Consider the following 15239-nt stretch of genomic DNA (forward strand, 5'->3'; position numbering starts at 1 on the left):
TCTGCAGCCAAAGACTAAATCATGGCACTATCCAGCTGTTCTTTAAGCCCAGGTGCTGAATTCAATTTCACAGTTATTCTTGGGGGCCTGAACCCCAGTGTTGAGCTCGGGCTAAAGGCTGTTGCCTTTATTTCAGGTTGAAGCTCTTCCTGCTTGTCATTACATTAGCGCATGCACTCGTAATCTCAAGATTAGATCACTGCAACACGCTCTACGTGGCGCTGCCTTTGAGGCTGATACGGAAACTTCAGATGGTGCAGAACACAGCAGCCAGACTCCTCACTGGAGGGAGAAAACACCATCACATTTCTCCTATCCTGGCTAGACTGCATTGGCTGCCCATCTGTTTCCGTCTCGACTTCAAAGTTTTAATGCTCACTTATAAGGCCCTAAACGGTTTGGGACCTCGATACTTGGCGGAACGCCTTCTCCCACCAAGATCTACTCGCACCACCCGCACGAGCCAGGAGGTGAGGCTGAGGAGCCTGACCCCGAGGGAGGCCCGGAGGGAAAAGACGCGAAATCGGGCCTTCTCGGCGGTGGCTCCCCGCCTTTGGAACAGTCTCCCTCCTGAGATTCGTGCGGCCCCTACGCTGGGTACATTTAAAATCCAACTAAAAACATGGCTTTATGTCCAGGCCTTCCCTCCTGCCAGCATTTAATCTAACTTAATTTAATTTTCCCTTCTTTATCTATCTTTCATTTACGATTTTTGGTATGTTTTGTTAGTAACTGATGTTTAGGTTTTACTTTATTATAATTGTATATTTTTTGTTGTTGGCCGCTCAGAGTGGTATAAATATACCAGATGGGCGGGATATAAATCAAATAAATAAATAAATATATAAATAAAACTCTAGAGGAGGCATTTCCCTTTTTTAGAACGTGCGTGGGGGGAGAATCTCTTATAAAAGCTGGGAGACTATTAAAAATGGCGGCTTGGGGAAAGGGTGTGCTTATCTGGGGAAACCTCAAGGACACGATTGAGCCCCCAGGAGTGGGGTAGGTCTATGACAGTGGTTTCCAACTTGTACAACATCCAGAAACCCCAGCCAGCCCTGCTAGTGGTGAAGGCTTCTGGGAGTTGCAGTCCAAGGATCACTTGGGTTCCCCAAGATTGAGAACCACTGGCTAGGAAGACACCAGGTTGGTGTCCACACATCAGGCTGTCTCTTACCCTCCCAACCCATCAGACCTTTACAACAAAATCTCAGTCGATAACACACAACAGCATGAAGAGGTTGGAGCCTTTTATGAAATCTTGATGCTTCCTGTTCTTATGACACCTGAATGGATGCAACAGGGAAATGACATAAATCACATAACCTTTCTTTTTAGTTGCACTGAATGGAAAGCTGGGTTTGAGTTAACGAGGTAGACCATCATTCCTAACAATCTCACAGTTATAAACTGCTCCTGGTGACAGTTGCTAACAAAAAAAGTGTTACAGGCAGATTTAGAATGTTTATTCATACGACAGCAAGCAGAAAGACAAATTACTTAGCGATTGTGTACATGCTCTCTTATAATTGCTCATAAATTATTATGGTTCATGCTAAACTGCACCCAGAATCCCTAGACCACTGGATTTATTTTGAATTTGAACCGCAGCAAATCATTTGAAATGTGCTGGAATGCAACACATGTTGTACAATTACTGTAGATAGAGAAATGTATATATACTACAGTTTGTCCGTAATGAGGCTGTTTGATCATCCATCGCCAGGTTGCCAGTTTTCATTTATTTCTACATTGCAGGCATGATTAGTTGCTTGGCAGAATGACTTTATTTGAGGACTTTCTTTACAGGTTAACTGCATGATTTAAGGCGTGCATACATAAAATTAGAGTCCACTGTGTTTAATGTGGTTTGCTCTCAGGTATTTGTATATATGATAATAGTAAAAGGTTTCAGGTGTAACAGTGGTGGCTGGTGACTTCGATGCCACTGGGCAGTGAATTTTAAAGGAGGCATTCAGGATGATGTACCTATTTTGGGGACAGGAGCTTCAATAAGTCCTGTAAAGTTTGGATTAAATCCAGAGTAGACTTGCCACTCCCACAACATCGAAATCATCAGCCTGGACTGGATTGCAAGGAGGAAACATTCCATTTCTGTTCCATGGGAGTTTTCACTTACGAAATTGTAAGTCTGTTCCATCCAATTTCCACATCAACCTGCAACCATATTTAAAAATCCCCTTCCATGCATGCATATCACCCAGAATCTTGTTATTCTGCAGGTCTATGCAGATTCCAGACAATTTAAATCTTCCTATTCCACCCACCCCTGGCCAGGTTACAGAATCCTTAAGGATCCCTTTTGTCCTAGGAAATCTTTTGGAGCCATGGAACAGGGTAGGGAATTATTTAAAGTCAGGTCGTTGCCAGCCTTGATCCTGGTAATGGTGATTCCCTAGCATTAAATCATCCTTGACCCTGTCCCATGGCTCCCAGAGGCTTCTTAGGACAAAGGAGATCCTTAGTGATTCCCAGAGTGGATGAGAAGCTTTTAATTTCCCCAAACATTCAAAGCTTGGCCGTGGGTGATGACGTCAGTGGTGGTCATAGCATCCCTTAGACTAGTGGTTCTTAACCTTGGGTTACTCAGGTGTTTTTGAACTGCAACTCCCAGAAACCCCAGCCAGCACAGCTGGTGGTGAAAGCTTCTGGGAGTTGCAGTCCAAAAACACCTGAGTAACCCAAGGTTAAGAACCACTGCCTTAGACCAATAGGCCATTGTCTGCAACTTCAATAACATAGGCATTTAGTACACATAGTTCCACAATATGTGCATTTTGGTACTCAGTTTTTGTGCTGAGAACTCCATCACAAAATGCAGAGAAGTGTTCACTGGGAAAGAACACATTAGGTGCCTAAAATGTAACGATTAAAATGCAGGCTAAAGAATACTTTCTATGATCCTGAATGTACATCTAATCATGTCATGTGCAAATGCAGTAAACAGGTACTTGAAAATGTCTGGGATACAAGAAGAGAGCTTTAACTGGTTGCAGCATTGTGGACATGAGTGTTGTAATCCAATGCACACTTTTAGAGAAGGCGACCACAACCACCTTGTTTCCCCTGTTATAGGGGTTGTTCTCTGAAAATAGTTTCCTACGGATAAAAAATGCAGGTTTGCCCCTTTTTTCTCTGTATATCACCACTATTCTCTAACACAGCATTTGCTCCACACAGTTATATCAGTTTGAGACCACTTTAACTGCCATGGTTCCATCCGACAGATGTTCTGTCAGATGGGGGATGCTTTGGTAAGATAATTATATAGCGTAGATTTAATCGAAGACCCATCCCTCTTCCTTCTCCAGTTTCTCTTCATCCTTGCCAGAAAAGAGGAGGGGCAGATCACTGAGAAGGATGGACAGGTGACTCTTACAAAGACCTGAATTAATAAGTTGCAAAGAGTGTAGGAAATTAAAACCCAAGTCTTCATTTGAAGGCCATAGGTTGCGATTCCAAAGGCCACAGGTTATAATTACAGGGGTAATGATCATAGTGTTTGACTGAGGCTGAGAGGGCTCACGTTTAGACCACACTCATCTCCTGAACTTCTCTGGACAATCTCGTGCTGTGAGGATGAAATTGGGAGGGTGGAGTGGGAGGAAATGCCACGGGCATTTGAAATTTGAAATAAAGAGCTGGTTTAGTGCAGCAATTACGGTGTTGGACTAGAATGCAAAAGGTCCAGGTCACCACGAAACCTGTTTGGTGACCTTGGATTCACCACTCTGTTGTGAGGAAGAGAACCTTATTTATGGTCACTGGAGGAAAGGCAATTAAGAATCGCAACCAACAAAATAATTTTTAGAACAATAATTCTGAGACCCCCTAGGGATGATCGATTCCAACCCTTGTCAGGGGTCCCAGTGGGGAATCGATCTCCCAACCGCTGGTTCCATAGCCAGAGACCTGAACCACTGATCTTAACATGAAACTCTACCTTTGCAGATTTTAAATAACAGTATTGGCAATTTACCAGATGAAGCTCCACATTTATGGGTTCCCGTGGCCGACAGACAGTTCATTGAGAATCGGGACCAGTGCGGTAGATGACGCACAACATCTTGACCTGGATTTGAATCCACATAAAGAAGAAGGGGCCGCGGCGCTGCTTTGAACAAGACAAAATGACAGAGGGGAGGGGAAGGGAGGCATTGACTGTTTGATTAGCTGCTCTTCAATAATTACAATTTAGTCCAAGCATATTTTGAGTCTATTTCCCCTTCTTCCTTCCCCTAAATGTCATCAAATGTTACATACCCTGTTATAAATAGTCTTCAGTCAGTTTCTCAGAGCATGTTGCTCTTTGTAATTATCTCCTTGGAGTTTGTTGAAAGCGTAAGCAGACAACAAAAGAAATGAGCTCCTAGACAAGCAGAAACAATGAGAGACCCAGGGTCCCTGACTCTCCCCTTTCAGCGGATGCATCTGGCTCTCTTTATTATTCCCTTCATTAACTGCTGCGCTTGGAATGAAGTTCTAGCAAAACATGGACCAAAGTGATGCAAAAGACAGTCAAACACTCGGAAAATGGGTTACATCACTTTTTATGGGTGTTGTGTGTGTAGGATGTTTATTTCACCCCAGGTTGCCTCTAAATTGCTTCCCTATTTCCCTGCACACATAGTGTATCTTTATTTTTCACCCCAAATGTTGGCTTCAGTTGTCAACAAGGGATGGGATAAATTGCAGGGATTGGGGACTCAAGTTTTATGAAGAGCCTGATGGCACAGTGGCTGAACTGCTGTTATGGCAGCCAAAACTGTGCGCACAACCTGGGGTTCAAATCCCAGGTAGCCGGTTCAAGGTTGACTTCGCCTTCTATCCTTCCAAGGTCGGTAAAATGAGTACCCAGCTCGCTGGGCGGGGGTGGGCAATGTGTCGCCTGCATAATTAACTTGTAAACCGCCCAGAGAGTGCTTTAAGCCCTATGGGGCGGTACTTTGCTTTTTTGCTTTTGCTGTCGAGTCAGACTTAAGACTTTCTTGGGCTCCATGATCACTGCAGATGGTGACAGCAGCCACGAAATTAAAAGATGCCTGCTTCTTGGGAGGAAAGCGATGACAAACCTAGACAGCATCTTAAAAAGCAGAGACATCACCGTGCCGACAAAGGTCTGCATAGTCAAAGCTACGGTTTTTCCAATAGTGGAAAATAAAGAAAGCTGTCAACTAAGTGTCAACTAAGCTACCAGCATGAATTTGACCCGACTCCAGGACGTGACTTGGAACTCAGGACCCAGTCACCTCTCCCTTTTTTCTGGGGGGTGGGGTGGAAGGAAGCTCATTTTTAATAGTGACTTGGAATCAAAGACTCGGACCTGCCAATATCTTTGATAAATGACATATAGATTACTTTAAGTTCTCCAAGCATAATATGACTGGGAACAGTTGACACTTTGGATGCTTTCAGCTTGAGAAGGGAATTGGATTGGGATTAGGCCATTGATTCGCCGTCTATGGGATACATACTGTGGATGCAGAGCCTTCATAAACAGTTGCTAAGAATTCACACTCACTCTGTCTCCGCACAATCCTACAACTTTGATGTGCTGCTTTGTGTTTTACAGTTACTGTAGCTAGAAAGGTAAAGAGTACACACTAAATTCCTTTCTCTTCTATTTAGCTGCCTTGATCCAACAAGACAATTCAATGAGTAATTTCAGATCCATGAAATTCCTTTCCTCTAGCACCAAAGGAGAACTTTTTTTCCCATCAGATACACTGTGATGTGTGCAAATCATTTCTGTAGCAGTCTGTACTTAACTACCATCCATGCATCCTTTCCTGTTAAAAAGCAAAGGATTACATATACAGTTAAAGCATCTGTGCCTCATGGCTATTGAATCTCTGTTTTAAAAACTTCAATGAATGACAATCTACTGCCTTTCAAAATACTCTACTGCACTGTCAAACTGCTTTCACTGTCAAGATATTCTTTTTAACTACGATGACCTATCGCCTTGTTTAAGTTTCTGAACCACTGGATGGGGTGTTTTCCTGTTTCCGAAAAACCAGCCGTTCTTTCTGTGCTTGCTGTGTTTGTGGGCACTTTACTGCTCAAAGCAAAAAAAGACACAAGAGAAATGTTGTGCAAATTGTACAGACCTTTGTGGCAAATAAACGGTTGTTCCTGGTCTCTGATAGAGGCAAGGAATTTTACAAAGCTTCCAAATCCCTTGTCTAAGTCTCATTACAGTGGTGCCTCGCTAGACAGTTACCCCGCGTGACAGTTTTTTCGCTAGACATTGGCTTTTTGCGATCGCTATAGTGATTAGCAAAACAGTGATTTCCTATGGGGGAATTTCGCTGGACAATGTTTGGCCCTGCTTTGCAAACCAATTTTCGCTAGATGACGATTTTGACAGGTGTTTTTGGGACCTAAGCTTCGCAAGACAGCGATTTAAACAGCTGACTGGCGGTTCGCAAAGTGGCTTTCCTATGGCCTGTCTTTGCTAGACAATGACAATTCTTCCCCATTGGAAGAGGAAGCATTGGGGAAATGCTTTTCGCTAGACAATGATTTCGCTAAACAGCAATTTCAGTGGAATGGATTATCATCGTCTAGCAAGGCACCACTGTATCTCTGTAGTTCCATTGTCATGGACAGATCATCACCTGGTGGGGTTTAGACTCTCTGGGACTCAGAACCTCTGCAGGGGTGGGGGACCAATCAAGATGGTCCACCCCAGGACGCTAATGGATCCAAATGGTTTCCTGAAGGCTCTTGAGGACTTTCTTGTTGCCTCAGCAGGTGATGCTGTTGAAGCCGTGGTTGACCTCTGGAATGGGGAAATGGCCAAAGCTGTTGACACAATCGCTCCTAAGCATCCCCTCCCACAAAGTAGAGCCAAACGATCCCCCTGGTTTACTGTGGTAGTGGTGGTGATGAAAGGAATGGGACAGAGATGGAGTGGCAATGGGGGAAAACTCAAATTGAATCCAACTGAAATAGGCTAGAGCACGTGGGGAGGCCTTTTCCATGGCAGTGGTGGCAGCGAAGATGTCATTCTTCACTGCCGCCATTGCATCTGCACAGAGTCGCTCAGCGGAGCTCTTCCGAGTGGTCAAGGGCCTCTTACATCATGGCCCACAGGAAGATAGTGTTGACTACTTCAGAGATCTGTTTTGTCCCCTGGGGTATTTAACATCTACATGAAACCGCTGGGAGAGGTGGTCCGGAGTTTTGGGGTTCGGTGTCACCAGTACGTTGGTGACACCCGACTCTACTTCTAAATCCAAGGAAGCTGTTTCAGTTCCAAATCGCTCTCTGGTGTCAGTAATGGACTGGATGGGGGTGAATAACCTGAAACTTAATTCAGACAAGACAGAGGTACCCCTGGTTATTCGAAAACCAGATCAAGGAATAGGGTTGCAGCCTGTGCTGGATGGGGTTACACTCCCTCTGAAGATAGAGGTGTGCAGCTTGGGGGTGTTCCTGGATTCATCTCTGAGCCTGGATGCCCAGGTTTCAGTGGTGGCCAGGTTCAGAGAGGGCTTCTTGAGAAGGCTGGCCTGACCATGGTGACACAAGCCCCATGTTACATCTTGGTTGGATTATTGTAATGTGCTCTACATGGGGTTACCTTTGGAAAAGGTTCGGAAACTTCAAAGGATCCAAAATGCCACAGCTAGATTGGCCACAGCCCTTGGGCCAACTGTAGTTCCTCACCTCTGCTTTAAGTGGGTTTCTAGAGATCAGACCTGAGGTCTTCTGCATGCACCGCAGAACCAGTTAGTTCATTCTCTGAAACAGAGCATGGCTCACTTTTTGAAGGTCAAATCTCAACATTTCCCAGCCAGTGTAGGCAGAAGCTTCCATGCAAAGAGTCAGGCTTACTGCCAGTGCCTAAGTGCCCACCGCTCAACTGGCTGGTGGGTGCATGCGCAGAAGCCGCAGTTCCAGCTCCCTGCATGGTTCATTTTTGGGGAGTCAGGGGCGGTCATGATAGCTTGCGGTTTGTGGGAAGTGGTTTTCCAGTTCTTGCCCATATCCAGTTTCCAGACATGCTCCAGGACTTCGCTGTGCACCTGGCTTGGGGGAAATGGAGCGACACAGTCCTGCTTTCTTCCTAAATGGAATTTCTCTGCATCATCCACAGCTGGTTACAATCGTAGCTTTTGTCCGATCCCTACGTGAGATTCCAGATTTGATGAGGATTGTATAAGAGGTCAGTTATCATAACAATCAAGGCTATGAATGGCAACATAACATGGATTTGTTCCTCCGCTCTCAGAATGAAAGCAACAACTGGAAAGCTTTCAAGACAAGCGGTGCCCTAAATGTCAAATCAAGCAGACTTTGTTTACACAGACCAAGGCCATGTCTACCATTCAAGCAAGAACTGAAATGAATATAAGCTGCTTCTTTCTTGATTCAGAGGGTTAGCCGTACTCTATGTCTTAGGTCAACCTTAAAACCCACTTTTAATAAGTTGTTCAAACAGCCACCGCTGAAAAGATATATTCATCCTTTCTTAAGGTCACTCTTGGGTCTCTCTCCTTTCTAATTAATTTTTTTTTCCAAAAAAGCTTTATTTCTGATTGGTATTATCTATGTTTATTTCTTTCCTATCTGTTGAACCTGGTACTTGCAAGGTTAAAGCTTCATAAACTGAATTCCGATTGCTGGACTGCGAAATGCACATTTCAGAGAAAACCCAACCTTGGGCCTCCAGATGTTCTTGGACTACAACTCCCAGAAACCTTCACCACCACCTCTGCTGGCCAGGATTTCTGGGAGTTGAAGTTCAAGAACATCTGGAGGCCCAAGGTTGGGGATCACTGTCATATGGCTATGACCACATACTGTGCTTGTGGGTTGTCCCTTACTTATTCAAAGTATCTTTGCCTTGCTCTTCAATGAAAAGGATCTGTAAGGTGGTATGCACAAGATTCGTCATGTTTTTGCTTGCAGGTTTTACAAGCAAAAAGACACAACATAAAAGGAAGGAGGACAAGGAGGGAAGAGGAAAACATTCAAACCTAGGCATAAATTTTCAAAGCTACCTTGTAGTTCTTATATAATGGCCACCTGTTAGTTCAGGGAGGAGCTTGAACTCTTAGCAGAGCCGATGGTGTAGCCTTGTTTCCCATTCTCGTTCTACTTCATCTTCACAGAATTGCGCTTAACTAACTGCTGGAGAGATGGGGGAGCTTGATGGCAATATCTCTCTGCATAGGAAGCTGCTTTATATTGGATAGGTTTTCGGATAGGCTATTGGTCCATTCAGCAATTAATGTTTTTAATCTGTGACCACCATCAACTTTCCAGTGTTTCAAGTGGGATGTTTTCCAATCAGTGGAGGCTGGTGATTCTGTAACAGAGGTACCAAATCAACTCTTGGTTTTATCCCAAACTTTAAAAGAGCTATCACGCACACCGAGACTTCCTTGCATTGAGATAGCCTTCAGAACCTTCATTTGCTCCTGTAAGGTTCGGACTGAAACCCAGATAGGATTCAGTCGTGAAATTGGAATCAACAGTCTTCACAGTCTCTAAGCCTCACCTGGAAAAGTTGGGGATTGTGCGTGGCATCCTTGCCAGTCTAAGCCCCTCCTGGACCACAGCCCTTCCTCAATACAGGAGCCAAATACTAGCCAAGTGTCTGAAATCAGATGTTTGGGCGCCTTAAGAGCATGGAGTTCTCATTTCTCATCCTATTGCAGTCTGTGGAAAGGAAATGCTGATAGAATGACACCCCCCGCCCTCTCTGTTGCAGCCTGATGAAAGGGCTTTTGCTAGCTGACATGTTGCTGTACACTGCAGTTGGGTACAAGAGTGTCAGTGATTTCATCTCTGAAACACTGTAAGGTTAGAAGGAGAAATTGTCTGCCTATTCAACAACACAGGCGCTGTGTCTAGGTTATTTAGACTTTGCATTTTAATATTTTAATTGCAGAGCTGGAAGAAAAAAAAGTGAACTAATGGTTCATTAACGTAAGACATTTAATTTCTTCTTATGTATGGCTGTTATCAGTTTTCAGGTCATGCCTGCTAGTGGTTGAACTTAACCTTTCTCGAAATCTTACATGAGAAAGGTTTAGGAATGGAAATTTAGCAGAACTGTGCAAAACGCCTTTGAAATATGGTTTCACTTCCTTGGTTCAAGTGACCACAGTGTAATTAAATTTGATATGTTATGATTTGGAAATTAGTCCTCAAAGCCTAAATTTGAAGGGATTTGAGAGACGCTTAAAGAAAAATAATTAAGAGGTAGAAAGAACTGTTAAAGAGGAGTGGTTCGAAGTTCCTACTAATGGAAACAGTACTTTTGTACATCAACCGGGTGAAACATAGGCTTATCGAGAAGAAAATTCTGTTAGGTCATTAGGATCAGAGCTCTCATCAGTGGTGTGTTTGGGTCTGTTGCTTAAAAAGTTTAGAAATTGTGCACGGGGTAATGAAGGCAGCGGACAAGCAAAATAATTCAATACAAAAGGTGAAAACAAGAGAGTATGTAGCATTTTTGTGATATAAAAGTGGAGCTGATGAGTTTCTGAAAAGCTAGTTTATAGGACTGCCTCGAAGTGAGAATTAAACTTGACTTTGACACCACCCCATAATTCCTATTTTATACAATATATAAAATATATAGAGAGAGTTGGAAGGTGGAAAGGTGAGCACAAACACTGTTCAGTGTTTTATTCAAGCACAACATTGCAATGGTTTAATAGGTCACGTGGGTGACGAGACAGCCTTTCTATTATTCATCATGGAAGGCATATCCTGTAGGGGAAAGGGAAGAAGCACTGAACAAGCGGATCCGAATGAATCCAGTGTATAGGCCATTATTTACATCCCCTTGTTTATATCCACATCGGGGATATAAACCATTAATTTTTAACTGGACTTCCTCGTGTTACTCTTTTCTTCTCAGTAGGGAAGGTTCTGCTATTGTTATTGCTGTTATAATTATGCAAGTTATTTGTTGTGCCATGCGTTATTACCACGTTGAATTAATATAACCAACAAGCCAGAAAAATACCGGGCAAATACTTCTGGTTCCTCTAAGGGCCAATTCTGGTATTTCACGTTGGAAATGTTTATTTTAAAAAAATGATAAATAAGAGGATGACAGAAAACTTGGGCAAGTCCTCTCAGGAGGCCTCTAAAATGCCTTAAAAGACTCTTTAAGGTAATGTTGGAATATAACTAGGTATTTTTACACCTAAGTAACAAAAAGCCATTGAAACAGTAATGAGTTACAGGTAGTTACATTACTTGTGGCTTGTTAATTCCAAAATCTGTGTATTGTTTTAATTTTCCTTTTAAGAGTTAGGACTTCTTCTTTTTTTTGCATTTTTGTGTGTGTTGAGTTCTGTACAATCAGCTTCCGTGGGTAGAACTGCCAACAGGAAGGAAGATGGTCTCATTCTTAAAATTGGGAACTGGCTGCTTATGTTCTACTGTTCATTGAGCAAAATCCTGTTGGCAGAACCTTTTTTGTGCCAACATACCCCAAATGGGGTAGTGCAACCATTGAAAACCTTCCTGTCTCCTAGGAGGTCTCCACAGGGTTCCCATTTGCTCTGGGGAAGCCTTTTTGGAGCCTTGGCATGGGGTGGTGGTGGGGGAGGCTTTAATATCTGAAAATCTCTGATGCCACCGATGCCAGTCCTACCACAGGGATTAGGATAACCTGTGATAGTTTTAGAGTATTAAAGCCCGTTGCCCGCATTAGATTTAGATTAGGCATCCTTCAGTCCCGAGAGACTATGGTAATGTGCTCTGTATGGAGGACTTGAAACAGCGTCTAGTGTGGCTGAGGAGGCCAATTCGAGAGTGACCATCCCTTCCAGACTGAAGAAAAATACAATCTGTCCCCTGTTCAGCTCCCTGATTTTGCTGATTTTGGGTCTGCCTCTTTGCCTTGGCCTGCTGGACAAGGGTCTCTTCAAATTGGGAGAGGCCATGATGCACCGCCTGCCTCCAGGCTGAACTCTCGGATGTCAGGGTTTCCCATCTGTTGAGGTCCATTCCTAAAGTCTTCAGATCCCGCTTGCAGATCTCCTTGTATCACAGCTGTGGTCTCCCTGTGGGGCGATTTCCCTGCACTAATTCTCCATACAGGAGATCTTTTGGAATCCGACCATCAGCCATTCTCATGACATGTCCAAGCCAACGTAGACATCACTGTGGCCCATGAAAGTACATTTCAATTGGTTTTATTCAGTTGTTTTGTCAGTGTTTCACCGGCCTGGCATTACATTCTAGTTCCTTGCATTTTATTGTGTTTGCACTATTTCTTGATCACTGCACAGTGGAAAGGCGAGATGCAAAATTAATCTTGAAGCGTGTACTTAAATGCATATTTTATTTAGAGGCGTATTATGCTAATGCATTTTCATACTCTTTTTTTAGCTGAGAAATAACATTGAGAGAAGTGCAAAATCTGAAAGATAATTACACTCAGTCCGTGTCTTAATACAGGAGGTGCAGATCAAGATAGTTCACTTAAAAATTTGCAACGATCAAATTTCTTAAGGGTCCTTAAGGTGTGGTCCACTTGGGGTGGTAGAATACTAAATCATACCCCTTCAGATCGAAGATGGATGGGTGATAGTTTTCAATGCTTCCTTTGGCATGTTGACAGGCTGGATCTGCAGTTCTGTCATCTGATAGTCAGTCAGGGAGACGGCTCCCCTAAATTTCTTTTTTCTTACGTGCCACTTTCCAAATGACATTTTACAGGCTCAGATGGTATAGTGCAAAACTCTGCCACCTCATTTCTGATCCATGCGTAAATTAGCTAATGTTTATTTCATTGTAAAGTTTGCAACGCAAACTGTGTCTCGAGTTTTCTTTCACCACAGATCTCCCTATCATACTCTCTTCTCTTTCAGTGGATGGCTGCATTGACTGGTTGGTGGATCTTAAGAGGTACATGGCCCTGGCGGGTGAGCCGGTCCGAGTGAAGTGCGCCCTTTTCTACAGTTACATTCGGACGAACTACAGCATGGCTCAGAGTACAGGCCTCCGGCTGATGTGGTACAAGAACAAAGGCGACTTGGAAGAACCGATTATTTTCTCGGAAGTCAGGATGAGCAAAGATGAAGACTCGATATGGTTCCACGCGGCGGAGGTTCAAGACAGTGGATTCTACACCTGCGTGCTAAGGTGTGTATTCCGTTGAGCTGCAGCTAGAATCATCCTGTTCAAGGATAATTCACCTGCTTCTCTCCACCACACAGTTCCTAGCCCAGAATGGCCAACACAGCCTCTTTCAGTGAAAGAAGGGCAGTAAGGTGATTTGAGTCTCCGCCTCCTCTTCTGGCCAAGCGAGACCTGGAATGGCCTTTTTTTGTTGTGTGGCTATCATCCTTGCATTTTTCTGTGGTATAACCATGAGCGTTTTGACCATTATTTGAATGGTCTTCTAAAATTTGAATAAGATCTTCCTCAGTGTGCTTTTCTTGGCCATAGACTGGTTTCTCCCTTTCTGTCTCCCTTGCATACTCACTTATCCGGGGTAGTGGGTGTGCTACATTTTGGAAGTACCTAATGACTGTTATACCTCTCACAGCTAGATCCTTTCTTCAGTAAGGCAATTTGAACCAAGCCTTGCCTCCGAGGGTGGGGTGGGGGGTCACCTCAACCTAAAGATAAAGCTAAATATTGTCTTTCACTGTTTTCAGCCACCTTGGTTCCTCATCAAGGAGAACGGCGGGGATAAAATAAAATAAAATAAGATTATTCTGTCATGCGAGTTGAAAAAAATGTGACATTCTTTACATTAAGTTATTTTTTTTACCCCCTTCTCAAACCAGGGCTAAGAATGCCAGATAGCATCGGCCTCATCTGAGCTTTCAGAGAACATGGAGTATCATGTGGCCTCTGGATCATATGTGATCCTCCAAAAGCTTTTCCCCTCAGGACCCATTTAAAATGCTTTGTTTTATAATAAGAATATTAATAGTAGTAGCAGTGGTCTTAGAACAACAGAGCTGGAAGGGACCCTATGAATCTCGGAGTCCAGCCTCTGCCAAGGAGGCATAGTGGGGGAATTGAACCCCCAACCTCTGGCGCCTCAGCCAGATATACCTTCCCAATGGAATAAAAGGCAGCTGTGTAGTCATTACAAAATGCAAATGATTTTTAAGTGCAGGCAATACCTTTTAGACCACTAAAAAAAATCATGATACAAACTATAAGCTTTTGTGTATCAGAACCACGTCAGGTTTGTGTGAAGAATTTAAAGTCCAAGAATTCATGGCAAGATGGATTTTGCCAGAATAATTACTCTTGGATGGAAAGTCCAAAGGTTCTTGGCAAAATAGATTTCACCTGGTACGTCTTTCTTACAGGTAAGTCAGGAAAGAAGCAGGCTGCATTAGGCTGTACAGTGGCGCCTCGCTTAACGATTGCCTCGCTTAATGAGGAAATTGCTGTACAATTAGATTTTTGCAATTGCTTTTGCGATCGCAAAACGATGATTTAAATGGGGTTTTCCGCTTTGCGATGATCGGTTCCCTGCTTCGTTTCAAAATGGCCACCGGCTGAAGAAAATGCCCCCCCCCGCTGTTTCCTAGGATGGATTCCTCGCTTTACAGGCACCGAAAATGGCTGCCGTATAGAGGATCTTTGCTGGCCGAGCAGGTATTCAGCCCATTGGAACACATTGAAGGGTTTTCAATGCGTTTCAATTGGTTTTTGTATTTCATTTGACAATGTTTTCGCTCTACAGCGATTTTGCTGGAACGAATTAACGTCGTCAAGCAAGGCACCCCTGTAGTTTTAAAGTCACAGTTGAAGGAGCTGTGGATTGGATGTCCCACCCCAGTTCTTCCGACAAAAAAGCACAGGCCACGTACACACACACACCTCACTAGGTTTACCATTTGGGGTCTGATTAAAGTCAAAATAATATTATCCAGTAGCGGCAGTCTTGCTCTGTTGAGCTATTCAGCAGCTTTGCTTTGTTGCAATTTGCTAAATAATAAAATCCATGTGCTCCTAGAAGCCTCCCAAGTGAGCAGCTTTTGCATCCGTTTCCTTGGAATGTCCTCTGAAGCCTCCAATCCCCAAGAGGTCCATTTGCAGGCACTTCCTGTTTGCATTTTGCTTTCAAGGCTCGAAGTAGCCATCTCTGAACCCGCTGTTGCTTACAGAGGGGACTCAGGGCAAAAAACTTTAGCACCCTCTCCCTCCATTGGGACATGAAAGAAGTGAGGAGTCTGAAGACACAAGGCTGCTATTCATGTAGAGCAGTGATC

The 15239-nt window shown here is 43.7% G+C and overlaps 1 protein-coding gene across 2 annotated transcripts in view; it reads left to right on the plus strand.

Annotated features, from left to right (window-relative positions):
- The window catches only part of IL1RAPL2 (interleukin 1 receptor accessory protein like 2), a 528601-nt gene that overhangs the window by 269630 nt on the left and 243732 nt on the right, over positions 1–15239 (plus strand). For both annotated transcript variants that reach the window (XM_020811816.3, XM_072981155.2), the window contains exon 3: positions 12870–13143. In XM_020811816.3, the coding sequence (XP_020667475.3) occupies positions 12870–13143 (274 nt within the window). The remainder of the gene's footprint in view (positions 1–12869; positions 13144–15239) is intronic.

The sequence above is a fragment of the Pogona vitticeps genome, chromosome 11 (assembly GCF_051106095.1).
Source record: "Pogona vitticeps strain Pit_001003342236 chromosome 11, PviZW2.1, whole genome shotgun sequence".
Lineage (NCBI taxonomy): Eukaryota > Metazoa > Chordata > Lepidosauria > Squamata > Agamidae > Pogona > Pogona vitticeps.